The following is a 27,522-nucleotide window of genomic DNA, read 5'->3' on the forward strand; positions in this document are numbered from 1 at the left end:
TGAAATAGTTCCCTCAAAGTCTGAAACCACTGCTATGTTTGAATTAACATGAGAATAATGATACATTTTCTAGTTAAAATCTGAGTAGACATGACCACTAAAATGTTTAGTAGAGGTAGTAAATAATCAAGGGGTCCTTTTACCAAGCTGCAGGCAAAAGGGCCTTGCGCTGGCAGCAGGGGCCGTTTTTACTGCAGCATTTAAAAAGTCCCCAAGGCATACATGGCCACGCGCTAAGAGAACTCTTACCGCATGGCCATATGATGGGGAATCCTTACCGCCACCCACTGAGGTGGCGATAAGGACTCCCGCGCTAACCGGGCAGCGTGCGGCGATGCCCGATTACCACCGGGTTATCACCGCGCAAGCCATTTCTGGGGGTTTTCTTTTTCCCCTGGAAATGGCTCATGCTCGGGGTGGGACTACTGACGGCAGCTGCGTTGGGCCAGTGGTAATCCTGAAACAGTGAGCGGTAAAATTCTACGTAATTAATTTATAAAAATAAAAAAGATTAAGTTTTATTTATTTCATTGTGTGGTTTTCATTCAAGTGTGTATCTCTCTCTAATCTGCTTTTAAGTGGGTTTGCCTGGGACAGGATAGGGAAATATTGATTTGATCTATATTTAACCTGTAAAAGAATGGTGGCTTTTGTTTGTACAGTTAAGCTTTGATCCATATTTAATACTTAGGCATACTCTACTTTGTAGACGCTGCTCTGAAAAATGCTTAGGATCATCTGCTTGGTTCCTTAAAGAAGCGGTTACGATCTTATAAGGATTCTGCTCATACCTAACAGTATCGAGATTAGGAAAGACGTAAAGTTCAGGAAATGAAATTCATGAGAGGTTCTTACCCTTTGTGTTACAAATCTGGTCTCAGATTGATCCGATGAAGAATACACGACCACACCATATTACACTAAATGTAGAATGACAGCACCATTATTCCCTGCCTGAAAGGGTGGTATTGCACTGTGAAACTAGGCATTTCTGTGACAGTTTCATCATTCTGACTCTCCATGTGTTGCAAAATGGATTTGTGTGTATGAAGATCTGCCATATGAAAAACGAACTTGATCTATAATTACACAATGCTAAATCTATCAAAGATTTCAAGGTCGTTCTTTGTTAACTTGGGATGCTGGAAAAAGTGTAAATGGATATAGGTCAGAAGATGCCTTTGATTCATTTTAAATCGTTTTAGTACTTTGTTGTTAGCAATACTGCAACAACTAAAATCCTGGGAAAAACATATATATTATCATAGAGACTCTTTCTTTAAATCCATTTCATTGCCTAATACCTTATACTAAGTACCAAAAAAAACTAAACAGGCGAGGATGTCCAATAGACGAAGAAATCATCCCAATTTCCTACCAAGTTAAAACCATGTGTACTGACTGATGGAACAGCAAGACCAGGTAGGTGAACTCACCAATCAGAAAATACATGGACTTGTACTTTCCTCATTCCACATTAAGCCATCATTTACTCACATCTTATATGAAAGATTGTATCCTGCATGTGGGTGGCAATTTTTAAGGACAATAACTATGTTTTTCTCATAGATATCACTGATATAACCAGTGAGTCTCCAGTAAACAACTTTTGTCAAATTTTCTCACAAGGCTATTGTAGTTGACCATGCTCAATGTCAAGGAATCACATCTTGAAAAAGAAATATATTCACAAAAACACAAGTCAATGAGAATCACCATTGCTCTTTTTCCCTCTTGCTTGCTGTAGTGTAAATTTCTAGCAGAGTGCAGTCAAGTATGGGGGCTCCCTAGAAAATTACTTAAATATGTAACACTAGACAGGTTGAATGTGTAATTGCACAACCACAGATCAGAAAGCACTAAGAAACTGGATGTCTGAGTTTGTTCCACAAAAGGTGCACCAAAATTTGTTTTTCCTGATTTCTGTTCGTGCTTCCCTCTGTTATGCGACTCCATGAGTTGTCTGAAAGACCGGCTGCTCCCTCCAAATAACTATCAAGAAGATCAGGTCACGAGGACTCCTCCAAAGCATTGACAACTTGTTCCAGGATATCAGGGCAGTGATCTGCTATTTGCTGAAGAACAGCATTGGCAAACTCTTGCAGGTCTGCGTTTTCTCGCTCACATTTCTCTAACTCATCATTGAGCTGTAACACAAGAGATAAAAAAATTTATTAGTTTATACTGTAAATAGCGAAGTGGGAGAAATAAGAAGAGGGGACAGACAGAAAAAATGAGATAAAAGGCTGAGGAAAGAAAAGTGGGTCGAGATGAGGGGGGGGGGGGGGGGGGGAATGAAGAAAATGACTGGAAGAAATAAAAGTTGCAAGATGACACTCATTGAGAATATTTAGAGCAAAAGGCCAGTAGTTTACAGAACTGACACACTTAACGGTATCCTCTTAGCCATCTTTCCAACTCTCATTATGCTCTCAAGACTGCAATATGAGTTTCAGAGTTATTCACAGCAAGGATTACAAATGAAATAGTAATATGATCCTGGATCTTCATGATATAAGCCTTGGGGAGAGGGAAATGGTCACAGTCTGGAACTGTTCACCAGGAAGAGATAGATTGTGAATAAACCCAGTATCATTTATTCAAGGCATATGCAGTTTAACAACTCCTCACCTAACAATCTTTATTTAATTCTTATATAGCACCTTGACTTGGCTGGGTGCCTCATTGACAAGTAAGTGAACAGAGTAGGTAAATGAAACCATACAGAAGATGGCAAGATGATTATGTATGAGAGCAGACAAGCTGAAAGGCATACAATTTCAGTTTGGTTCTAAAGACAATAGTATATATGCTAGTATGGAGTGTTGCCACGATTTGGGCTTCTGCCAGGTACTTGTGACCTGGCTTGACCACTGTTTGGAAAACAGGATACTGGGCTAGATAGACCATTGGTCTGACCCAGTATGGCTACTTTTATGTTCTTATGACAGTCTAGTTGAAGGCCTTTAAATAAAGCTCAAAATCAATTTTAAAACCTTTTCCAAAATAGTTGTGCAATTTTCCAAAATTTACAAGATGATTCTTGAAAGTACAATGAGAAGCGATCAGAAAAGAAAAAAAAAATCAAAGCAAAATAAACTAAAAGACGTAAATTCTCGGAGGTTCTAAGTTACCCAGGTCCAGAAGGGAGAATGTTTTGGCCAATCTTGGTTTTGAACTTACATCCCAAAGCACTGTGGAATTTGTGGTTCCCGATTCTACCCATTGAGATCAGCACTGCAGGTCCCATAATGCAACAGGATAGGGTCGTCAGAAATCTAAGGCTGGCCCAAAATCTCCCTTCTGAACTGGGTAACTTGGCAGTTATGATATAATTTATATGTATGTGTATGCGCTACCACTGAATATCCATGTGCAACTCTGTACCAAGTTATCCATACAAAGTTATATCTCTTTGGCCAATACCACTGAAACACATAAGTTATATGGAAAAGTGGCTGAATTTTCATACTCTCTGTACAACTTTAAAACTTGCCACTGGAATGCACCTAATCGGGGTACAGGCTTAAGACAAATTCTGGCTGTATAGTGACCCCCCAGGGAACTGTGCTGGGACCGCTGCTTTTTAACCTATTTATAAACGATCTAGAGATGGAAGTAACTAGTGAGGTAATTAAATTTGCTGAAAACACAAAGTTATTCAAAGTTGTTAAATCACAAGAAGATTATGAAAGATTACAAGAGGACCTTACGAGACTGGGAATCTAAATGGCAGATGACGTTTAATGTGAACAAGTTCAAAGTGATGCAAGGTTCCATATAAGGAGTCACCGTCCAGGAAAGGGATAATGATACGTTGAAACCCTCTGCTCAGTGTGCAGTGGCGGCTAAGAAAGTAAATAGAAAGTTAAGTATTATTAGGAAAGGAATGGAAAACAAAAATGAGGATGTTATAATGCCTTTGTATCGCTCCATGATGCGATCACACCTCAAATATTGTCTTCAGTTTAGATCACCACATCTTAAAAAAAAAGATATAGTGGGAAAGGTATAGAGAAGGGCGACGAAAATGATAAAGGGGATGGGACAACTTCCCTATGAGGAAAGGTTAAAGTGGCTAGGGCTATTCAGCTTGGAAAAAAGACGGCTGAGGGGAGATATGATAGAGGTCTATAAAATAATCAGTGGAGTGGAATAGGTAGACGTGAATCGCTTCTTTACTCTTCCAAAAGCAGTAGGACTAATGGGCACACAATGAAGCTACAAAATAAGTAAATTTAAAATGAATAGGAGAAAATATTTCTTCACTCAATGTGTAATTAAACTCTGGAATTCGTTGCCAAAGAATGTAGTAAAAGCAGTTAGCTTATCGGGGTTTAAAAAAAGGTTTGGATGGCTTCCTAAAGGAAAAGACCATAGATCATTATTAAAATGGAGTTGGGTCAAAATCCAACATTTATTTCTAGGATAAGCAGCATAAAATGTATTGCACTTTTTTTGGGAACTTGTCAGGTATTTGTGACCTGGATTGGCGACTGTTGGAAACAGGATGCTGGGCTTGATGGACCTTCGGTCTGTCCCAGTATGGCAATACTTATGTACTTATATTAACATGGGAAATATGGTAAGCATAGCAGAGGAGCGCTGATATTTGGGGGCACAAAGCCTTTAAGCTTAAACCATGTGGTGCAGAAAGGAATTCCAGTGCAAGTCTCATGAGACTTGAGACTGAGACTTGCACTGGAGTTTCATCCTGCACTTCACAGCAGTGGAGCCAGGTTGCTGGCTGCTGTAGCAGCAACCCCAGGAGAAGGAGTGCCAGACACTCTGGCTTTGACCTTGTTAAAAAAAAATCCACAAAACAAAAAGCACTCATGATGTCAACACTTGCTGCCGACTGCGTAAGTGCTTTTAGATAACAGTCCCTGGTACAAGAGAAGAAATAACTAGGGATGGGCAGCCAGAAAATTTTCATGTAGTTTACCGTGTCATTTACAGGAGCTTTCATTTTATTTGGGGTTTTCTGGTCATTTTCTTCATTTTTGGTAATAATATGCACTATGTGAAAAGAGTGCACCCTCTTTTCCTGATAGTGTGTGCATGCATGCACAAGTTTGCACATGAACAATAGTTTCCACATGTGTGGTGGTTCCACTCTTGGAAAGAGTGTGCACTCTTTCTGAAATCTTATATCCTCTTTTCATAGAGTGCACACTTTTTATAAGAAAATGACAATACACGAAATGGGTTTTTTGCTCATTTTCATTTGGTAATGACATACATCAATATGTCTGACATTTCCTATATCACCGCAAATGACAACCCATCCCTAGAAACAACTTTCTTTTTAGGCTACATTGCTTTTGAAAAATGTGAAAATTCATATTTTGAGACTCAAAAACATCTGATCTTGACAGAAAAAAAGGTCAGAATAATTTTATAAAATTTTAGCCATGCGTAAAGCTAATGTTAAGCACTGAAAAGGACTTTTCTAAACTTGTGCTCCTTTTCTGTGCATGCACCTACAAGATCATGTGCACTTACATATTCACCATGCAGAAGTATTCCTGGGAGCATACTTTGAGCACAACAAAAGGTGGAGTTGCAATGTACATTTTATACAATATCACCTGGATTCTATATAGGTTGTTCAAATTTGGGTGTGTATCCCAGAGCCACACAAACTAATTAGTCAGTTAGGAGATATCAATTATTGGACTTAAGTAGGAGTTACATGTAGATCTACCCTATGCCCTATTCTGTAACATGCGTGCCTAAATTTCATAGCACAGAACTCGAAATGCTTCTTGGTCAAGGGAGGGGCATGGGTGGGTCAGAAGTGTTCCTACAATTTAGGCATGATGTTAAAGAATACCTGTATTTCTATGCCTAACTGCTATTAGTTGGTTGCAAGCATTTACACCAGTCTTTGGAAGATGTAAGTGCTTGTGCGTAAAGTTGGCTGTGAGAAGCAAACTAAGCTAGTATTCTGTGAAAGGCACTCTTTACAGAATACTAGCTTAGTGTGGATGATACTGGCTCCTAACTTTGGACGCCATTTATTGAATTCCACCCTGTGCAGGTAACCGTCATACATTTACATCAACTCCGGAGGAGGTCTAAATGTGTGTTTCTTTTCCAATTTGCAGTATATCAAATAAAGTTGTTGATGATGATGACGACGTAGAGGTTCTGGTGCATCATACCCCATTTATGCAGATGACATCCAGTTTTTTCTTCCACTGATTACATCTGTTCCTGCAGCAGTAGCCCAGTTGCAGTTGATTTTTTATGGCATTTTGAATTGGTTGACCAGTAATCAGATATTATTGAATGTTTCTAAGACCGAACTGCTCCTGGTTACATCTGATTCCTCAACTGATTTTCCTACAGATTTCTTGTTATCTGGGACTCTTGCAAAAGTTTCCAACCAGGTACAAAATTTGGGGATTTATTTGGATTCATTTTTATCTTTTAAGTTTCAGGTACATTCAGTGATTAGGAGTTCCTACTTTAAGTTGCGATTGCTGAGTAAATTACATCCTTTGTTACCATGCTCCAATTTTCAGAAGGTTTTGCAAAGTATGACACTAAGAGGGACATAATCGAAAGGGGTGCCCAAGTTTTCCTAAGGACGTCCTCGCAGGACATCCTGGCGAAGGGGCGGGGAAACCTTAGAGATGGTCGTCCCACTACCCACAACTGTTCACCACTACCATAGCCCTTATGGGTGAAGGGGGGTACCTACATGTGGGTACAGTGGGTTTCTGGTGGGTTTTGAAGGGCTCACATTTACCACCACAAGTGTAACAGGTGGGGGGAGGGGATGGGCCTGGGTCCGCCTGCCTGAAGTGCACTGCACCCACTAAAACTGCCCCAGGGACCTGCATACAGCTCTCATGCAGCTGGGTATGATATTTGAGGCTGGCATAGAGGCTGGAAAAAATATTTAAAAATGTTTGTTTAGGGTGGGAGGGGGTTATTGACAACTGGGGGAGTAAGGGGAGGTCATCCCCGATTCCCTCCGGTGGTTATCTGGTCATTTAGGGCACATTTTTGTGGCTTGGTCGTAAGAAAAAAAAGGACCAGGTAAAGTCGTCCAAGTGTTCGTCAGGGACGCCCTTTTTTCCATTATCGGTCGAGGACGCCCATGTGTTAGGCACGCCCCAGTCCTGCCTTCGCTATGCCTCCGACAAGCCCCTGTGAACTTTGGTCATCCCCGTGACGGAAAGCAGTTGAGGATGTCCAAAATCAGCTTTCAATTATGCCGATTTGGGCAACCCTGTGAGAAGGACGCCCATCTTGCAATTTGTGTCGAAATATGGGTGCCCTTCTCTTTCGAAAATAAGCTTGTAGGTGGATTGGATTATTGTCTATTTAGGTTTATAAGCTTCTTGTATACAATCAATGCAGATGGTGCAAAATTCTGCTGTGTACCTTTTGTATGGACTGTTTAAATATCAGCATATTACTCCTTATTTTATGACCCTGCATTGCTTGCCTATGGCTTATTGCATTAAGTTCAAACTGCTGTTGCTGGTTCATCAAGGACTGTATCAGAACTATTCATACTATTTGCGTTCTATCCTGCAATGCTATGTTCTGTCTCGATCTCTGCATTCTGCGAACACTAGTATGCTTGGGGTGCCTCTTTTCATGAGAAGGAGTCTACTCATTTGCTGGACCGAATGAATGGAACAAATGCCTTTGGAACTCAAAACGCAGGGAAATGTGACTTCTTATAAGTGCTTACTGACGTAGCAGCTGTTTTGTTTGGCTTTTAATCTGATTTAATGTCTTTATTCTGAATGTTATTAATTTTGTCTTGGAAGCTGTTTAGTGTTTTTATTTGTTTTATTGTGTATTTTTTGTTCTCCGCCTTGGGTAAAGGTGAATTATAAATAATAAATCTAAATCTAATGTGCTCTAAGGGAAAACACAGGGTGATTGTATCTGATTCTCTCAAGACAGCAAAATAATGTGGCAAGGCAGTGGTCAGAGCAAGAGGAATACTTAGGGTACAGTGGGAGAACTATAACCAGAATTAGAGAAGTTGAAAATTGCATGCTCTTAGCATGGCAGAAAGGTGTGTTTTGTAAAGGGAGAACATGACTTTGGGGGGAGGGGTGTGTGGGTGAATCAGTGAGTGGTTATTGGAATGGGGGGTGTGATGAGTGGTGGAAAGTAGAGTAGCTGGGGGGTATAATTGGAAGAGAGCTGAGTGGATGTATATGTGCACATGGGAAGACTGAGTGTCAGAAGGGTTGAAAGAGTGAATGGATGTTATTTTATTTATTTATTTTTGTTACATTTGTACCCCGCGCTTTCCCACTCATGGCAGGCTCAATGCGGCTTACATGGAGCAATGGAGGGTTAAGTGACTTGCCCAGAGTCACAAGGAGCTGCCTGTGCCGGGAATTGAACTCACTTCCTCAGTTCCACATGGACCAAAGTCCACCACCCTAACCACTAGGCTACTCCTCCACTGAATGAGTGAGTGGTTAGATGGGAGATATTTGGCAGAGAGTTGAGTTAGTGAGTGGATACAGGAGTGGTGTGGAGCTGAGTGAGTGGTTGGGGTTTAAAAGGGTTGGGAGGCCAGAGTAAGTGACTGGGGAGACTGTGGCTGCTGGACACAGGCAGGGAAGTGGGTAAATTGTGGTGTGTGTATGTTACTCAGCCCCTCTTTTCCCTCTTTCATTAAACCCTGGCCTTTAATTTCTTCTTCTTTCTACATTTTACCCACTCAACTGGTTGCCACTTAAAGTCATGCTGCCACCAGTCTGGCCACATCATCAAGCCTGCTGGGGAAAAGGGAACCTTCGTTAACTCTTTAACTTCTACTTCCAGCTCCTACTATTTATATCTCTGCATACACTGCTTTCTGTGCATGTGAATAGACAGAGAATAACAGATTGAACGAGTCTTAATGGCAGGTATTATCTACTATTGTGAAACATGCCCATAAAGAAGTTAACAATGCTTCTGTACGTGTCCAGTTTTGGAGGTCATATCTCTGAAAGGATATAGACAAAGAGATGATTCAGAAAAAGGTTGGAGGAGTGGCCTAGTGGTTAGGGTGGTGGACTTTGGTCCTGGGGAACTGAGGAACTGAGTTTGATTCCCATTTCAGGCACAGGCAGCTCCTTGTGACTCTGGGCAAGTCACTTAACCCTCCATTGCCCCATGTAAGCCGCATTGAGCCTGCCAGGAGTGGGAAAGCGCGGGGTACAAATGTAACAAAAAATAGTATATCATCTGCACCAAAAGTCTTTTGAAATAAGATGTAAAGACTTAAACATGTATACCCTAAAGGAACAGAGAGAAGCACATGAGTATGACACTAAAATATGTCAAAGATATAAATAATATACGAGCAGCAAGCATTTTTCAGTGGAAATGCAGTCACTGAACAAGAATGAGGTTGGGAGGAGGAAAATTCAGGGGTGACAAAAGGGAATATTTAATTCTCAACAGAAAAGATGCAGATGTATGGAACAATCTCCCTGTGGAACAATTAAAATGGATATAGAGCAACTTTTAAACTAGAACATGGGGAATAGCTAGAAGTGCATGGCTTGGAGGGATGTATCTCTACTATAATAAAAGGCACCTTCAACGTTCTGAAGCGGACTCCGTGGCTTCACTGAAGTGAAGGGTTCGTAAGGATCGTTAGGCTCGTCGCTCTGTAACCATCTACCTCGGCCCCGCCCTTGCGCCTCTGATAGGTCCGCCGCCCTCGATGTCATCATGTTTTGACGTCCTCGACTTAAATTGGCTAAGTCCCCGGGGCCAGATGGGCTTGGTACTGAATTTTACAAAATGCTTCAGGATCTCATAGTGCCTCCGTTTACCCAAATGTGTGAATCGATTTAGGACACTCAAGTTATGGGCCTGTCTCTGAACCATGTCTATATTACCATTTTGCTGATCCTATAGGCCTATTTCTCTGTTAAACCAGGATTTAAAGATTATGGCAGTGGCAGACTGTGTCGTTTTCTCCCTCAACTCATACATCAAGATCAGGTAGGGTTTGTGCCAGGCCAATTTGCCTCTGCTAACATTCTTAAGATTAGTTGTATTTTGCATGAAGGCAGATCAACCCCTGGGGATGTTGGCCAGCCTGGACGCTAAAAAGGCATTTGATAAAGTGGTCTAGGAGTACTTGTTTTGGGTGTTGAGGTGCACTGGTATCACAGGGGCATTTTTGGATTGGATTAAGGTGTTATATAGTAATCTGATTGCTCAGATACTTGTTAATGATGCACTTATGGACACATTACACCTTAATACAGGAAAGAGGCAGAGTTGTCTCCTCTCCCTGCTACTCTGCGTTCTCACCTTAGAACCACTAGCTGCAAGAATATGCCAAGATAAAAATGTGGAAGGCATTGTAGTGGGGCATAAAGAATATCGAATAAACCTCTTTGCTGATGATATGCTGTTATTTATTAACAGGGCTTCCTCTACCCTTAAATATATTTGCACATAATACAGGACTTTGGGTCCTTTGCAGGGTTACGTATTAACTTTGGGAAATCTGAAGCCTTGTCCATCACACACCCTTGTGACAGCAAAAGCCTTAGTGACTTCTCTTTGTCCTGGGCGAAAACGGGAATCAAGTATTTAGGGGTATATCTGAGTGAGGACTATATTTGGGTTTACCGAAAAAATGTTGGCAAAAAATTAGAAAGCGCGCAACAGCAGCATGGAGTGACCTTCCAATAAATCTTTTAGGTAGAGCAGCCTTATGTCAGATGGTTCTTTTGCCCAAGTTACTATACCCACTGCAAATGTTACCTTTATGGGTACAACAGAAGGAGGAGGGGCTGTACTGAAGGGTTGTTAGTGCCTTCATTTAGCACTCTAGGAGGCCCAAGATAGCTTTCTCTAAATTAATATATAACAGGGCACGGGGTGTGTGTGTGTGTGAGGCTACCAGACCTCGCTTGTATAATGTTCCCGTGCTTTTACGATGGCTCCATGAACTATACACAGGTGCCAGTACTTTTGCTTCTCTGGATTTCTGGCAGAGATGGTGTGCACCATAGGATGTATTTTCTGTTTCAGAACCAGCATTTCACAGACAGGTTGGAGCCCTGGAGACGAACAAGTTCCTGATTTCTCTGAGCAAGGCCTGGACCTGGTGGCACTATACTGTTGGGGAGGAGAAAGGGGTAAACCCATTTTTGTCCCTGGTGGGTAATCCAGGTTTTCTGCCAGGCTTAGGCTCTGGTGCTTTTCAGGGGTGGAGGAGTGGAGGATGTCGGATACCTGGGTCATCTAAGAAGCCTGGTGGGGGGCATGTTTTTCCCTCTTTCAATCAACTTAAGCATGCATGGGATATCCCCAATAATCATCTGTTTCATTTTTTTCAAGGGCGGGACTATCTTCTCTCTCTGGAACAAAGGTTGTCCTCTAAACCCAGTTTTACTCAGCTGAACCAGGTCTTCCTGCTCCTTCCGTCCACCCTGAATAGATTATCCCAATGGTACCAGCTAGCTAGGGACTGCAGAAAAGTGACATACCTGGAACCTTTAGCCAAAATGTGGGAGGCGGATTTGGCTGAAGAACTTTTGCATAAGCACTTGCAAGTGATATTTGAGGTGTACAACACAATTACTCCTAATGCCTCCGGTAAGGAGGGCCTAAATGATGCACAATGCAGATTTGTGCTGTTATCTAGCCTGCTGGTTAAGAAATGCATCTTGCAGTCCTGGGCTGAGCCATTGGGCCCGTTGGTTAAGATTTGGCACACAGTTATGCATGAAATGGTGGATTGGATCCTCATCCAATTTAAGATAGCTGTGTCATTAAAGAAGCATCAGTATCGAGATATCTGGTGACGTTCTCACTTTGTCTGTATCAAGGAGCACATGAACTCACCTGCGGCAAATGCCTATGCTGCAGAGGTATTTTTTTTATTTGTTACGTTTGTATCACGTTTGTGATACGTTTGTATCACGTTTGTAAGCCACATTTGCAGGCTCAATGTGGCTTACATAGTACCGTAAAGGCGTTCGCCAATTCCGGTATGAACAAATACAGTAATGTTGTGGTAGAATAAGGTTCGTGTGTACAGACACATTAGGGAATCATAGAGAGGAAGAGTTATTATATATCCATTACCCTTTCGTTGTGTTGCAGGGTACAGGCATTTAAGTTGGGTTGGTAGGGTATGCTTTTTTTTTATTTTTAATCATATTTATTATATTCTTCAAAACAAGATTTACAACAAATTTTCAATTTACAACCATGTAGATTAACATTCCCATATTTCAACATTTCAAATTTTTATTTCCTCAAATTTCTCCCCCCCCTCCCCCCTCCCTTCCCTCCCAATCAAATCCCCCCCTTCCCCAAATCAAGCATTCAAAATTCTGCTTTTAGCAACTGCTGTCAGGGTATCCCAGTAGGGGGACCAGATTCTACAAAACAAGTCTCCAGTTTCTGATGCAATGTCCATTATACTATGTCTTTCCAAAGCACACATTTGTATCATTAATGATCTCCAGCGGCTAACTGTGGGCTGTTCCTCAGTCAGCCATACTTGCAGGATTGTTTTCTTCCCCATCAACGTTGCCCGCTGAAGGAACGCTCTTACGCCAGCCGGAGCTTGTCGCTGGATTGTAAATATATGAAAAAGTTGCTTGGGGGAGTGGTGCCATCTAACACGCCACATACTTGAAACGTGTTCTGCTATACTTTTCCAAAAGCCTTGAACTTTTGGGCAAGTCCAAAATATATGGCCCAGATGTGCATTTGTGCGACCACATTTGTATGGGTCTGGACAATCCCTCACGGGCACTCGGCGATAACTTAGGCATCCCTGCATCATCTATATAATCTTGCGCTGGGGTCTCTTCCTCCTCTCCCCCCCTGGCGTATAACTGAGCAAAAAATGTATGGAATGCTTCTACAATTCCTTCTGAGTTTCTTACTCTAACCCCAGAAGGGAGGACCACTGACGTGATCAGCCGTCTCCGCTCCTGAGCACGAGCCACTTGAGCCAGTAACCTCCCTGTTTTGTTCCCAAATCTCGGAAATCTCATTCCCCTCACCCACATTCTTTTCTTAGTCTGTTCGTGGATGAGCGAGTTAAGGGCCACCGAGGTCGCCGCCATTGCTTCTCTATGTCCCCTCGACGGGAACTGCAGGTATCTGGCTTTCGCCTGTCTGAATTCCTTTTCTAATCTAAGAATTCCTGCAGCAATTCTCTTCCCCCTGGCACTCATATATGCTATAATACTCCCCCTAAGTACCGCCTTCAAGGCTTCCCAAAACACTATTGGGGACTCACAAGATTCTGCATTCGTATCCACGTAAGCTGTCCACTGTTCCCTGATATACTTCCCAAAATTCTCATCCTTATACAAAAAGGATGGGAATCTCCAGAATTTTCCCCCTGCCCCTAGCCCATCCAAGACTATATCCACCCAGATTATCGAGTGATCGGATACTTCAAGGGGGCCTATTTCTGCTGCTGTTACTTTCGAGAACAGTGTCTGTGCCACTAGTATATAATCAAGGCGGGACCAAGTATGGTGGACCTTAGATTGGTGAGTATAATCATTCGTAAGAGGGTGTAACAATCGCCACATGTCCACCAAAGTCAAGGCTGTACACATGGAGTCCAGTACCCCCCTTCCCTCTGGTCTTCACCCCTGTCCCGATCGATCAGCCTGAAGGTCCATAACTGCATTAAAATCATCCGCCCACACCCAGGGCACGTCTGTATATTTTAGCCCCAATGCTATAAGGTCCTGGAAAAAAGGGGAAGCCTGGAAATTGGGCACATAAATTGTACACAGATAAAGCATCTGCCCCTGGATCTGCAGTTTCAGTAGAAGTACCCTTCCCCTTTTATCTGAATGAATCAGTTCTATATGGCATGGTAACCCTTTTCTAATAAGAACTGCTACCCCACTTTTTTCCCCCCTGATGAAGAATAGTAACAATCACCCACCCATTGTTTCTTCAATTTTTCATGTTCGAGGTCAGTTAACTTGGTTTCCTGGATACAGGCAATGTCAGCTTTGTGATGTTTGAGTTGATTCAAGATCTTGGACCTCTTAATGGGGGACGTGATGCCAGACACATTCCAAGAAATAATTCTAATTTGCGGCTTGTGTTGTGACATCACATCTCCCCCTCACAGATTTATATTGTAGCCATACGTATTGCATCTCCCAGGAGCCCAGCCCTACTCCCGGGAAGAGGTCATTCTGTTTCCCCCCTCTGGCCAACCCCCATACTGCCGTTAAATCTCTCTTCCACCAGTGCTTCCCTTTTATTGATCCTGAGTTTTCCCTCTCATCTCCCCTCTCCTTCCCATCCTCTCCCCCTCTCCCCTCATCCCTTCCCTATTACCAACTAGGTGTGCCGCCATATAGCGTCACCAGAGTCACTTGTGTGCTAGGGACCCCACTCCTCTCCTACCCAAGTCCTAGAATACAACAAACTATTCAATGTCAAACCTCACAAAGACCAGGCATACCACTCTCACTCACTCATTTCTGGTGCCAGCAATCCACCTCCTTTCCAGGCGCAATTCAGTCTTTTCAATGCTTCTTGTCCTCCTCATGGGTCTGGTACTGAGTCCTGCACTTCTTTGTTCAAAAAAATCCATTGCCAATTTTTCTGATGTAAAAACATTCCACTTCCCCTGCAATTGTATTTTCAAAACTGCCGGGTAGGACAAGGCAAACCGAATCTTCTTCTCTACCAAGGTCGAACATACAGGATGAAATCTCCTTCTTTTCTCTTGTAATCCAGTTGAATAGTCTGGGAAAATCAAGATCGAGGCTCCCTCATATTTCAGAGTGTCCCTTTTTAACTTGTAGCCTTGCATGATCTCCTCTTTATGAATAAAGTTATGTATTTTGATGATCACCACCCGGGGCTTCCTACCAGTCTGGTATCTTCCCAACTGGTGTGCTCTTTCAATGCAGAAACCCCCTCTGCTATCGGAGAGCGCAAACTCTTGTTGGAGCCATTTTTCAAGCATAGGTCCCAGCAACTTATCTGACACAGACTCAGGTATGCCTACCAGCCTTATGTTGGAGCGTCAAGCCCTGTTCTCTAGGTCATCAATTTTTTCTGCTTGCGCATTAAGCTTCTCCTCCAACTCCTCAAGTTTCGGCGCACTTGTGGCCCACGTGTCCTCCATGTCTGACACTCGTTGTTCCAGGGCCTGCGTGCGCTTCGATATTTCTGCCATGCTTGCGTCAAATTTTTCCAGCCAGGTGATCAGGGAATTAAATCTGGGTTCCAGCGCCGCCTCTACCTGATGCTCCGAGAACTCTGATCGCGTCTCTAATTCTCCCGCCTCCATCTTGGGTTCTGCGGTCGCTGGTGGCGATTTTCCTTTTTCCGTCCGGACGCTTCGTTTCGCAGGTCCCCCAGGCATGGAGACCACAAACTGGTCCATATACTTTTGCGCTTTGTTTTGCGGGTTCGAGCTCACCGATGGTTAAGCTTTTCAGCCGTTTTTCATGCAAAACGAGGAGTGGGGTCCCCGGAGCTCAGCCGCTATGCTGCTTGCGCTCTCAGTGCATCACGTGACTCCTCAGGGTATGCTTTTTTGAACAGGTTAGTTTTTAATGATTTCCGGAAGTTTAGGTGATCATAAGTTGTTTTCACGGCTTTTGGTAATGCGTTCCATAGTTGTGCGCTTATGTAGGAAAAGCTGGATGCATAGGTTGATTTGTATTTGAGTCCTTTGCAGCTTGGGTAGTGGAGATTTAGGTATGTTCATGTTGATCCTGTTGTGTTTCTGGTTGGTAGGTCTATGATGTCTGTCATGTATCCCGGGGCTTCACCGTACATAATTTTATGAACCAGGGTGCAGATTTTTAAAGCAATACGTTCTATTATTGGGAGCCACTACAGTTTTTCTCAGAGTTTGGCACTTTCGAATCGCATTTTTCCAAATATAAGCCTGGCTGCCGTGTTTTGAGTTTCTTTACAATTTGTTCTTTGCATCCCGCATAAATTCCGTTGCAGTAGTCTACATGACTTAGTACCATTGATTGTATCAAGTTACGAAATGTTTCCCTCGGGAAGAATGGTTTCACACGTTTGAGTTTCCACATCGAGTGGAACATTTTCTTTGTTGTAGATTTCACTTGGTTCTCTAGTGTGAGGTTAGAGTCGATTGTAACACCGAGAATTTTCAGGCTGTCTGAAATAGGGAGGGTATAATCTGGGTTGTTCATGTTTGTGGGCTTGTTCGTATTTTATTGGGATGAGAGGATGAGACAGTGTGCTTTTTTCAGAGAGGAGGGGATGTTTTTTGTGTTGACTGGGTTGATTGCTTTGTTTTGGTGGGTCTTCTACTTTGAAAATGCTCAGGGAGGGGTGGTGCACTCTCTCATAGTAAGGATTGTGAAAAATTACAAGAGGACCTTAAGAGACTGGGCATCCAAATGGCAGTTTACGTTTAATGTGAGTGAGCAAGTGCAAAGTAATGCACGTAGGAAAGAGGAACCTGAACTATAGCTACGTGATGCAAGGTTCCACATTAGGAGTCACCGACCAGGAAATGGATCTAGGTGTCATCGTTGATGATACATTGAAACCCTCTGCTCAGTGTGTAGTGGTGGCTAAGAAAGCAAATAGAACGTTAGGTATTATTAGGAAAGGAATAGAAAACAAAAGTGAGGATGTTATAATGCCTTTCTATCGCTCCATGGTGTGACCAAAACTCGAACACTCTCTGCAATTCTGGTCAATGCATTTCAAAAAACATATTGTGAAATTAGAAAAGGTACAGAGAAGGGCGATGAAAATGATAAAGGGGATAGGATGATTTCCCTGTACGGAAAGACTAAATGGCCAGGGCTCTTCTGCTTGGAGAAAAGATGGCTGAGGGGAAATATGATAGAGGTCTATAAATAATGAGTGGAGTGGAATGGGTACACATAAATTGCTTGTTTACTCTTTACAAAAATGCTAGAACTAGGGGGTATACAACAAAGTTACAAAGTAGTAAATTTAAAACAAACTGGAGAAAATATTTTTTCACTCAACGTGTAATTAAACTCTGAAATTCGTTGCCAAAGAATGTGGTAAAAGCAGTTAGCATAGTGGGGTTTAAAAATGGTTTCGATAACTTCCTAAAACAGAAGTTTATAAGCCATTATTAAGACAGACTTGGGGAAAATTCACTGCCTATTTCTAGGATAAGCAACAAAAAATGTATTGCACTGTTCTGGGATCTTGCCAGGTACTTGTGACCTTGACTGGCCACTGTTGGAACCAGGATGCTGGGTTTGATGATCCTTCAGTCTGTCCCAGTATGGCAACGCTTATATTCTTATGTAACAGACATTTAATGAAATTTGGGGAACGGATGAAAGGGATCAGAGCAGATGATGGATGGGAATTGAAAGAATAGGGACTTGGTGATTGCGTGGAAGAGTGCTGAAGGGCAGAGCAGAGAGATGGGAAGGAAAGTGGAATCTGAAGGGGACATTAAGGGGGAGGTGTTAGGGAATGGCGAGTGATGGGAATTTGGAAGGGATAAGTATGAATGGGGGTGGGAGTATGAGTGTGAGTGTGAAATGGAGGTAAGAGAAAGGGGATGAAGTTTGGGGAAGAGGTTGATACATGGTATGAATAGTCTGAAGAATTGAAGAGCAGATGAGAAAACTGAAAAAGGGTGGGGGTGCTGTGGAAGGGTTTGTGAGAGGAAGATTAATCTCTGAAGGGGTTGAGTGAAAGTAGAAATGGGTTTTAAATAATGGTGAAGGAGAAGCAATAGGAGATGGGGTAAAAGGTAAGAGATAGAATGGCCTGTAGAAGGAGAAACATGGATGGAGCTAGGGCTGATGAGTGAATGAGAGGCAGTGGAGGGTGACTACAGAAGATGGAAATGGGGGAGTAGGGAGTAGGTAAAAAGATAGAAGGGAGATAGGAGGATGGGGTAGGAGAAAGGCGGTGCAGGCAATGGGATAGTAGAGAGTTGCCTGGTGCGGATTAAACATCTTTACATTTCATGGCCACAGTTGTGGAGGCATTCTATAGTATACAACTTTTTTTGGCATTGTAAACAGACTATTGGTAATTTAAAACTTTCCTTTATATAGGCTTACCTTGTTGTTTCTCCTCTCTAGCATTTATGGCGTGTTCAGTCACCTATGTCCACACTCCCACACATGCTCAGTTCAGCAGTATGAACTAAGCATGAACGGGACTGTCAGCCTTGGCAACTGAAGCCTACCATCGACTTCATGATGGAACACCCAGTGGAGAATACAAAGGTGCGGTTAATGAAAAACAATTTTTACATTGCTCTTTCTTTTCTGCAGATTATACCAGGGTGCAGGGTATATATGCAAAAATATGGTATATTGGTACTTTAGGGCCCAGTGTAGTATTTATAGCACTATCTTTTCATAAGTAGGACAGGGCTGTTAAGGTATGATACGTTTCCTATGTAAGTTTTGAGTGCCTTTTACAGGATATTGTGTTATTCTGCACAAGTGTCTGGCCCCATTTGAAATGCTCATGACTAGTGGCCTCCATTTTGTGCACAACCACCACACAAACAGAAACCTGTATGCTTTAAACAAAGAGTTTCAGAGTGGAAGGAGCGTAGGCTGTTCCTGAGGGGATAATCACAATTTGAACATTTTTTCTATGGTAACTTGTAAAAGGAATAGCTCCACTGTTGAAGAATATGGAGTTTGTAATACAGAACTAGAGCTTCAGGGTCTAGACTGAGATTCTGACCAATCCTGTAGAAAATACAGACTCCCACATTCAAGAATTTGTTGAATAATGGGAGAAGGGTTTCACATTACTAATTTGTGAGGGAAAAGAAGGGTATGATGTGCAGAAATGATACTTTGGCTGCCTCCCTCCCAATACCTAGCTTGCTCCCCTGTTGCCACCTCAACTACTTCTGTCTACTGATCCAAAACACAAAAGCAAGTCTACATCTGAATGGCTGAGGAGAAACAAAATTAAAGTTTTGGACTGGCCTGGTCAAAGTCCTGACTTCAGGTCAATAGAGATACTGTGGCAGGACCTGAAAAGAGTAGTTCATGCATAAAAAGCTACTAATGTGTCTGAATTAAACAGTTCTACAAAGAAGAGTGTGCTGAGATTACTCAACAGTGATGTGAAAGACAAAGCAAATTATACAATGTGTTTGTTTGCAAATATTGCTGCTGAAGGTGGTGCAACCAATTATGTTTAGGGGGCAATTATTTTTTCACATGGGTGATATGAGTGTTGGATAACTTTTTCCTCAAATAAATGAAGTACATTTAAAAACTGTGTTGTGTGTTTACTGAGGTTCCCTTTGTCTAATATTACATTTTGTTTAAAGATCACTGTAAGGAAAGATACTTATCCTCTGTCTAGCTCTTTTAAATGTCATATGACTAGCTCAGTGGTCTTGCCATTATGCTAAATTCAATGCATAGTGCCTAGATCTGCTTGCAGGAAATAATCCTCATTTATGAACCATGGGAAGTGCAAAAATCCCCTTTCCCTTATTTATTTATTAAGATTTATTAACCACCTTTATAAAGAGATTAACCCAAGGTGGTGTACAGCAGGTATAGTTTAACATAAAACTTTTGTTAAAAGCATAATAAAAGTAAAATAACCAAGAATAAACAAATACAATAAATGAGGTAAACTTGAAAACAGTAAATTGAAACTTAATAGAACTACCATCTTAAATAGAGAGGTGTGGTAGCCATGTTAGTCCACTCTTAAAGGTTATCAATAGAAATCAAACAAAATAAAACATGGAAAAGAAAATATTGGACATAACTTAATACATTTCTTGATTGCCCTTCTTCGTCAGATTGGAAATAAGCAAGTGTGGTAGCAGATAGTATATATAAGAGAAACATCAAAGCATTACTTTGACAGTCTGACAGAGTGGGAGGGTGGGGGTATGCATGGGGACATCAAAGCATTTCATCGATATTCTAACAGGATGGGTGTTGGTAGGTGAGAGGAGGGTGATAAACAGAGAAATAAACAGAGAAATACAACTTTATGGTTTATAATGGGCTAGAAAACCCATATCCTTATTAAGTCCTGTCTTTTGAGTGTCAAAATATTCAATCATTCTTACTTCAAAGGTCTTACGTTCCTGTATTGTTTTAAAATTACCTTTCAGTATTCTTACTGTGAAATCACTGGTGCAGTGTTCTGGTCTTGTAAAGTGTTGGCCCACAGGGGTGGGGGCTTGACTGGCACCGGCTATTTTCATGTGATGTCTGTGCAGATTGAATCTTGTCTTAAGCATCTGGCCTGTTTCTCCAATATAGCATCCTTCGTTACATTTTTTACACTGAATGATATATACCACATTGGAAGATAAGCATGTAAAAGATTCCTTTATGTTGAATATTTTTCCCTTGTGAATGACTGTGGGGTCCTGTGAAATGTTTTGACATAGCTTGCAGGTGGATATGTTACAGGGAAACATGCCCTTTTCTTTTTCAGTCTGTGTTGGGAGTTTACTTCTGATCAGCTTGTGTTTTAAGTTTGGTGGCTGTCGGAAGGCCAGCACAGGTGGGGATGGGAATATCTCTTTCAGTAATTCATCTTCCTGGAGTAGGGGCTGTAGGTCTCTTATGATTTTCCTCAGTTTCTCCAGCTCTGGGTTGTATGTCACTACAAAGGGAATTCTGTCTGTGGCTTTTTTTTCTTTGTACTGTAGCAGATTTTCCCTGGGTGTTTTGAGGGAGGAGGCAATATTCTTGGAGATTATTTTGGGGTTGTAGCCTTTCTGTTTGAAGGATGCAGTCAGGGTTTCAAGGTGTCTATCTCTATCCTTTGGGTCCGAGCAGATACGGTGGTATCTTGTGCCCCTACATACCCCCACCCTCCCACTCTGTCAGTCTGTCAAAGTAATGCTTTGATGTTTCTCTTATATATACTATCTGCTACCACATTTGCTTATTTCCGATCTGACGAAGAAGGGCAACCTTCAAAAGCTCATCAAGAAATGTATTACGTTATGTCCAATAAAAAAGGTAATATCTTATTTTCTTTTCCATGTTTTATTTTGTTTGATTTCTATAGAACTACCATGAAACAGTATCAACAATATATACATTTAACAGCACTGGAATTCAAATACCAGAGATATAACATATTAGCATAATACTACTGATACACCTAATAAGGGAAAGGGAAATGGGACTTGATATACCACCTTTCTGAGGTTTTTGCAACTACATTCAAAGCGGTTTACATATATTCAGGTACTTATTTTGTACCAGGGGCAATGGAGGGTTAAGTGACTTGCCCAGAGTCACAAGGAGCTGCAGTGGGAATTGAACTCAGTTCCCCAGGATCAAAGTCCACTGCACTAACCACTAGGCTACTCCTCCACTCCAACATGCATTACAACATTCAAGTAACATAGATGTGATGCTAAAGATCCCTACAAGAATCTAGAGTTTAGCAGACTCACTTTTGTTTCAAAATTATAAAAAGAGATAGAGACACACACATGCAAACCTGCACAATTTAATAAGCCTTTGCTCACATAGTATTGAGGTTAAGGAACAAATCCTGCAAGTTTATGTAACCCAGGTCATTGGGGGGGGGGGGGGGGTAATTCTATAAGGAGGGCACAAAACTATAGGTGCCAAGAACGTGCACAAATAGACTGAATACTGGCATTTGTGCATGTATGTGCACACATAAACGTGTAAATGCCAATATTCTGGCTACAAGCCATTCTGTAAAATGGCACTTAAATGCGATGGTGTGTAATTTGCAGGTGAGCATTCACACTGTCAGTATGCGAGTAGGGCACACATTTATGCATGTAGATCATAGAATAATCTACACGTTCTTTAGTAATCTAGGCATGAGCATTTACATCAGCTTTCTGGCTGGTGTAAGTGAACGCGCCTAGAATATGGCATGTAACACAGGTTTTCTCTAAGGAAAAGTAGGCATCTAGTTTTCTTTCCACAATAAGTTTCAAGTAGGTGTGTTTTAGGTGTCTAAATGTAGATAACCCTTGATACAATTATTCCCCCGTTGCCCTACTGATTATGATTTACTGTCTCATATTAACTCAGCCTCAAATGGCAAATGGATTTTTGTAGCTTCAGTGATATCAACTAACCCTATTGGCAATAACAGATGTAAAAGTTGGAGCGTATATGCAGATGGCTTCCTGTATATGGAAGGAGATATAAAAATGTGTGAGGTCACGTGAGTATTTAACCCAGTGACTGGGAGGGATTTTTGTCTTTTCTGTTCATTTTTTCTGCCATAGTTACAAAGGGCATAGAACTCAGGAAGAGAAATTCATAGTCTAATGGGAGCTGGGCATCGAGCACCAACACATCAAAAGACAAACGAAACAGACTACAGTAATATCCTCTCTTCTCCATTTGGGTGAGGACTGTTCCTTTGGAACAAAAGCCTAAGGAACTTGAAAGAAGTTGTTTTCTCACTCTGAAAACCTTGATGATAACGGACAAGAGGTATTCAGTGTCTGAACGTGCAGGAGAGGGTCTCAAGGGCCCTACGAGGTGAAGAGAGATTTTTGGGTGTTTTATCTCAAGGACTCAGATGATTTCATCAGCCAATCAAATAAAGAGTTTAGGATTCTTCCATTTAAAGGGTTATCTGAGTTTGGAAGAAGCCTGAGAGGGCACGGAGAGAATGCTTTTGGGGAGCTCTTTCCAAAAGTCCCAGGAAATTCCTAGAACCCAGGAGAAGAGTTGGAAGAGATTGGGAAGAGGGTTCTTTAAGGATTGGCTTTATAGGTGTTTAACGTGAAAGAGCAGAGGCCACAGCTTCAAATGAGAGAGATGAAATATTTTACAGTGTTTTAGAAGCTATTCAAATGATGTGAACTATTTATTTATTGCTTTAATCACCCAGTAAAAACTATTTTTCACTAACAACATCCTAACAAAGGAGAGATTTTCTTTGGTTCAGCAAATAGGAGAAAACCATTAACAGAATAATCCATAGAATTTTATTAATAAAATATTTTCTATGAAGCAATATTTTCTGATCATATTTATTTATACTTTGTTTTTAATATGTTTATGTTTATTCCAGGATTTTCTACACTACTCTTACAAGGAGTATCATATCAGTTAAAATTACAAATAATTGTAATAGACCAGGGGTTCTCAACCCAGTCCTTGGGACACACCTAGCCAGTCAGGTTTTCAGGATACCCACAATAAATATGCATGAGATAAATTTGCATACAATGGAGATAGGGCATGCAAACCTATTCATGCTTATTAATTGTGGGTATCCTGAAAACTTGAGGACTGGGCTGAGAACCCCTGTAAGACTAGTAAGTGAAATTAAAAGGAAAAAGGAAGAAAATAGGAATAAAATGAATAGATTACGTTGCTGCACCCATTGCTTGCTCAGTGAGCAATAAAACTCCAAGGACTTGAGAAACAAATAGGCCTTTAATCTAGATTTAAACTTAGGGAATGAAGTCTCAATATGAAGATAAAGTGGTATGGTGTTCCACAGCTGTGGAACTAGAATATAAAAAGCAGACTGAAATGTACTTTTCCAAGCAGGGCCCTAAATGAAGTGAAGACAGTAAACAGTTTTTGCTTTAAGACTGGAGAAAACGATTTACTAAGGAAAAGGTAAGAAGGTATTATGTCTGAGATAGGTGAATATCGTCTGCTTATCCTAAGTAGTAGATTACCTTGTTGATCATCTCAGATCTTATCAGTATTTTACTAGAAAAAAATATAGAACAGTATTTAAAAAATCTGACTGGTGAAAAGCCTTCTGGGTTACAGTTCACAATAATTTCTTCTAATAACATTCATACTATGGAAGAGATAAAATAGATAATTTTTCCTACTGGTACTGGGAAGGCATTGTCTTTCGGCAATAACAACTAAAATAATGCAGAAATGAATGAAATAGATTTGAAACACTTTACAAAACTCATTAAAATTCCAAGAGTGAATTATTGCTCCCTTAGGGGCTTGGCGGAATCTGGAGAACCAGCTCCCTGTCTCCTGAGAATATTTGATATACAGAGGGGAACAAAGCAATTAAACAGATTAAAGCATTGGAAATGCCAATAAATTAAGTGCTTCATAATGGAAAAAATACTTTGTATTTGAATTTTGACCCCAAAAGCAAGAGGTAAAGTTTACAAGAGTCATTCATATTTCTTTCCTATGATTTGACATCAGTTCTGACATTCACTTCATGTGGGATCCATAATGATACAAAAAGGAATGCTTCATGTTAAACTTAACCTTGTATCCTGAGGAAGAGGAGGTAGACCTGTCATAGTGTAGAAGAACCAACCTTCTAGTTAAAGTTCACTTTTTCAATGCACACAAGAAGAAACTCCCTCTTGCATCAACCATTAGAACAGGAAGGGGCACTAATAGTTCTATTTGGGGATCAAGATGAAGAAGGTTTCCTGGTGTGTTTGGAATCCCAGGAAAGCATGGGGTTTCTTTGTTTGCTGTATGATGTTGTAATAGATTAAGCAGAAAGTGTGGATATGTTGTGTATTCCTCTTAGGATGTATAAAATAGGATTTTTTTCCTTGGGTTCTAAGTCACTTTTTAAAAATTGGGTTATTTTGAAACAAATTGTAGCATTTTCCCCATAAACAATAGTAGAACAAATGTGTGTACATCTGTAGTTCCTGGTTCTACTCTATTTTTGTGATCTGCTAGGTACTTGTGACCAGGACTGGCAGCTACTGAAGACAAGATGCTGAGCCTATATGGATGAAATGCAAGGATGAGGTGTACTAAAAGGACATAATAGGAAAATCATATGGAACTGTAAAAAACCAAAGAATCAGATATTCTAAATTAATCCAGAAGCAGAAGAGGTATAGGTGTACTACAAATAAGGCCATAATGAGATGGGTGATTGAAGTATACACTTGAAGACTCCAGTAAGTCTTTTGGAGAATTGGTGTGCACATATGCATTTTTATTGACTTACATATAAGGAAAGTAGAGCACTTTCAGATAGAAAAGTACAATTTATGAAGCCCTTTATAATGGCTTGGAAGTGGTGGAGAGATAATAGCTGTAGTTTGAGGATCCCTGTTCTATACTGCTGTGGTAATCTAGACATCAGACATTACAAACTCAGGTCTAGTCATCCTCTGCTCAGTGTGCTGTGGTGGCTAAGAAAGCAAATAGAATGTTAGGTATTATTAGGAAAGGAATGGAAAACAAAAGTGAGGACGTTATAATGCCTTTGTATTGGTCCATGGTGTGACTGCACCTCGAATATTGTGTTCAATTCTGGTCGCCGCATTCTCAAAAAAGATATAGTGGAATTAGAAAAGGTACAGAGAAGCGCAACAAAAATGATAAAGGGGATGGGACGACTTCCCTATGAGGAAAGGATGAAGTGTCTAGGGCACTTCAGCTTGGAGAAGAGATGGCTGAGGGGAGATATGATCTAGGTCTATAAAATAATGAGTTGAGTGAAACGGGTAGACGTGAATCATTTGTTTACTCTTTCCAAAAATACTAGGACTAGGGGGCATGCGATGAAGCTACAAAGTAGTAAATTTAATACTAATCGGAGAAAAGTTTTCTTCACTCCACGTGTAATTAATTAAACTCTGGAATTCATTGCCAGAGAACGTGGTAAAGGCGGTTAGCTTAGCGGGGTTTTAAAGGGTCTGGACGGCTTCCTAAAGGAAAACTCCATAGACCATTATTAAATTGACTTGGGGAAAATCCACAGCTTATTTCTGGGACAAGCAGCATAAAATGTATTGAGTTTTCTGGGATCTTGCCAGGTATTTGTGACCTGTATTGGCCACTGTTGGAAACAGGATGCTGGGCTTGATGGACCTTTGGTCTGTTCCAGTGTGGCAATACTTATGTACTTATGTAATATTTTAAATCTTTAACTGAGAAAGAAATCAAGGAATGGCAATATATAAAACAAGAAGATTTGTTGATAATTTGACTAAGAGAATCTACGAGTAGCCTAAAGAATGACAGCACTGTCACATTAAAGCTGATAAAAGGTGATACAATGGTTATATACAGTGCAGATTATATCCAAGAAGTAGAGCATTAACTGAATATCAGAAAATATAAAACGTTGACTCTAGACCCCACCAAGTGATTGTAATCTCAAATAAGTAAAACTACTTAAAAAAGGAAAAATAAAGTTTGGTTGAGAGTTTTCTTAAATTGCAAATTTTCTGTTATGCCAATTTTATACATACTGCTAAGGTCCACAAAGATGCCAGGATGTTCAATCTGGTCCACTAGGGGTTCTTTGTAACAGCCTCTCTCCACATTTGTGGATTATTTTCTGAAAACTGAGGTAGATACCAATCATTTTCTACATATCCTTACAGAGACTGATTTATTACGGTCTCCTTGGATATTGTTTCATATACACGCTTATTTCTCAAGATGAAGCTATTACTGTGATTCATAAGGCTTTAGAATCTTGTCTCAGCCCTCAAAGAGGAGCTACTGATTTTCTATTTCAATTAATTAAGACTAGCCATGAAAGAAATTGTTTATTTCCCAATCCGATTAATTAACAAACTTCGGGTGCAGCTATGGGGGCAACTTTTACATCCTCAGTTGCCAACCATTATACAGTGGTGGAAATAAGTATTTGATCCCTTGCTGATTTTGTAAGTTTGCCCACTGACAAAGACATGAGCAGCCCATAATTGAAGGGTAGGTTATTGGTAACAGTGAGAGATAGCACATCACAAATTAAATCCGGAAAATCACATTGTGGAAAGTATATGAATTTATTTGCATTCTGCAGAGGGAAATAAGTATTTGATCCCCCACCAACCAGTAAGAGATCTGGCCCCTACAGACCAGGTAGATGCTCCAAATCAACTCGTTACCTGCATGACAGACAGCTGTCGGCAATGGTCACCTGTATGAAAGACACCTGTCCACAGACTCAGTGAATCAGTCAGACTCTAACCTCTACAAAATGGCCAAGAGCAAGGAGCTGTCTAAGGATGTCAGGGACAAGATCATACACCTGCACAAGGCTGGAATGGGCTACAAAACCATCAGTAAGACGCTGGGCGAGAAGGAGACAACTGTTGGTGCCATAGTAAGAAAATGGAAGAAGTACAAAATGACTGTCAATCGACAAAGATCTGGGGCTCCACGCAAAATCTCACCTCGTGGGGTATCCTTGATCATGAGGAAGGTTAGAAATCAGCCTACAACTACAAGGGGGGAACTTGTCAATGATCTCAAGGCAGCTGGGACCACTGTCACCACAAAAACCATTGGTAACACATTACGACATAACGGATTGCAATCCTGCAGTGCCCGCAAGGTCCCCCTGCTCCGGAAGGCACATGTGACGGCCCGTCTGAAGTTTGCCAGTGAACACCTGGATGATGCCGAGAGTGATTGGGAGAAGGTGCTGTGGTCAGATGAGACAAAAATTGAGCTCTTTGGCATGAACTCAACTCGCCGTGTTTGGAGGAAGAGAAATGCTGCCTATGACCCAAAGAACACCGTCCCCACTGTCAAGCATGGAGGTGGAAATGTTATGTTTTGGGGGTGTTTCTCTGCTAAGGGCACA

The 27,522-nt window shown here is 41.1% G+C and overlaps 1 protein-coding gene across 1 annotated transcript in view; it reads right to left on the reverse strand.

Moving 5' to 3' along the window:
* Window positions 1-410: 410 nt before the first annotated feature.
* LOC115477824 (ELKS/Rab6-interacting/CAST family member 1-like) overlaps window positions 411-27,522 on the reverse strand; it is a 631,897-nt gene continuing 604,785 nt past the window's right edge. The window contains exon 10 of the mRNA XM_030214916.1: window positions 411-2,147. Coding sequence (XP_030070776.1) covers window positions 2,010-2,147 — 138 coding nt within the window. The 3' untranslated portion in view covers window positions 411-2,009. The remainder of the gene's footprint in view (window positions 2,148-27,522) is intronic.

The sequence above is a fragment of the Microcaecilia unicolor genome, chromosome 9 (genome assembly GCF_901765095.1).
Source record: "Microcaecilia unicolor chromosome 9, aMicUni1.1, whole genome shotgun sequence".
NCBI classification, from domain to species: Eukaryota; Metazoa; Chordata; class Amphibia; order Gymnophiona; family Siphonopidae; genus Microcaecilia; species Microcaecilia unicolor.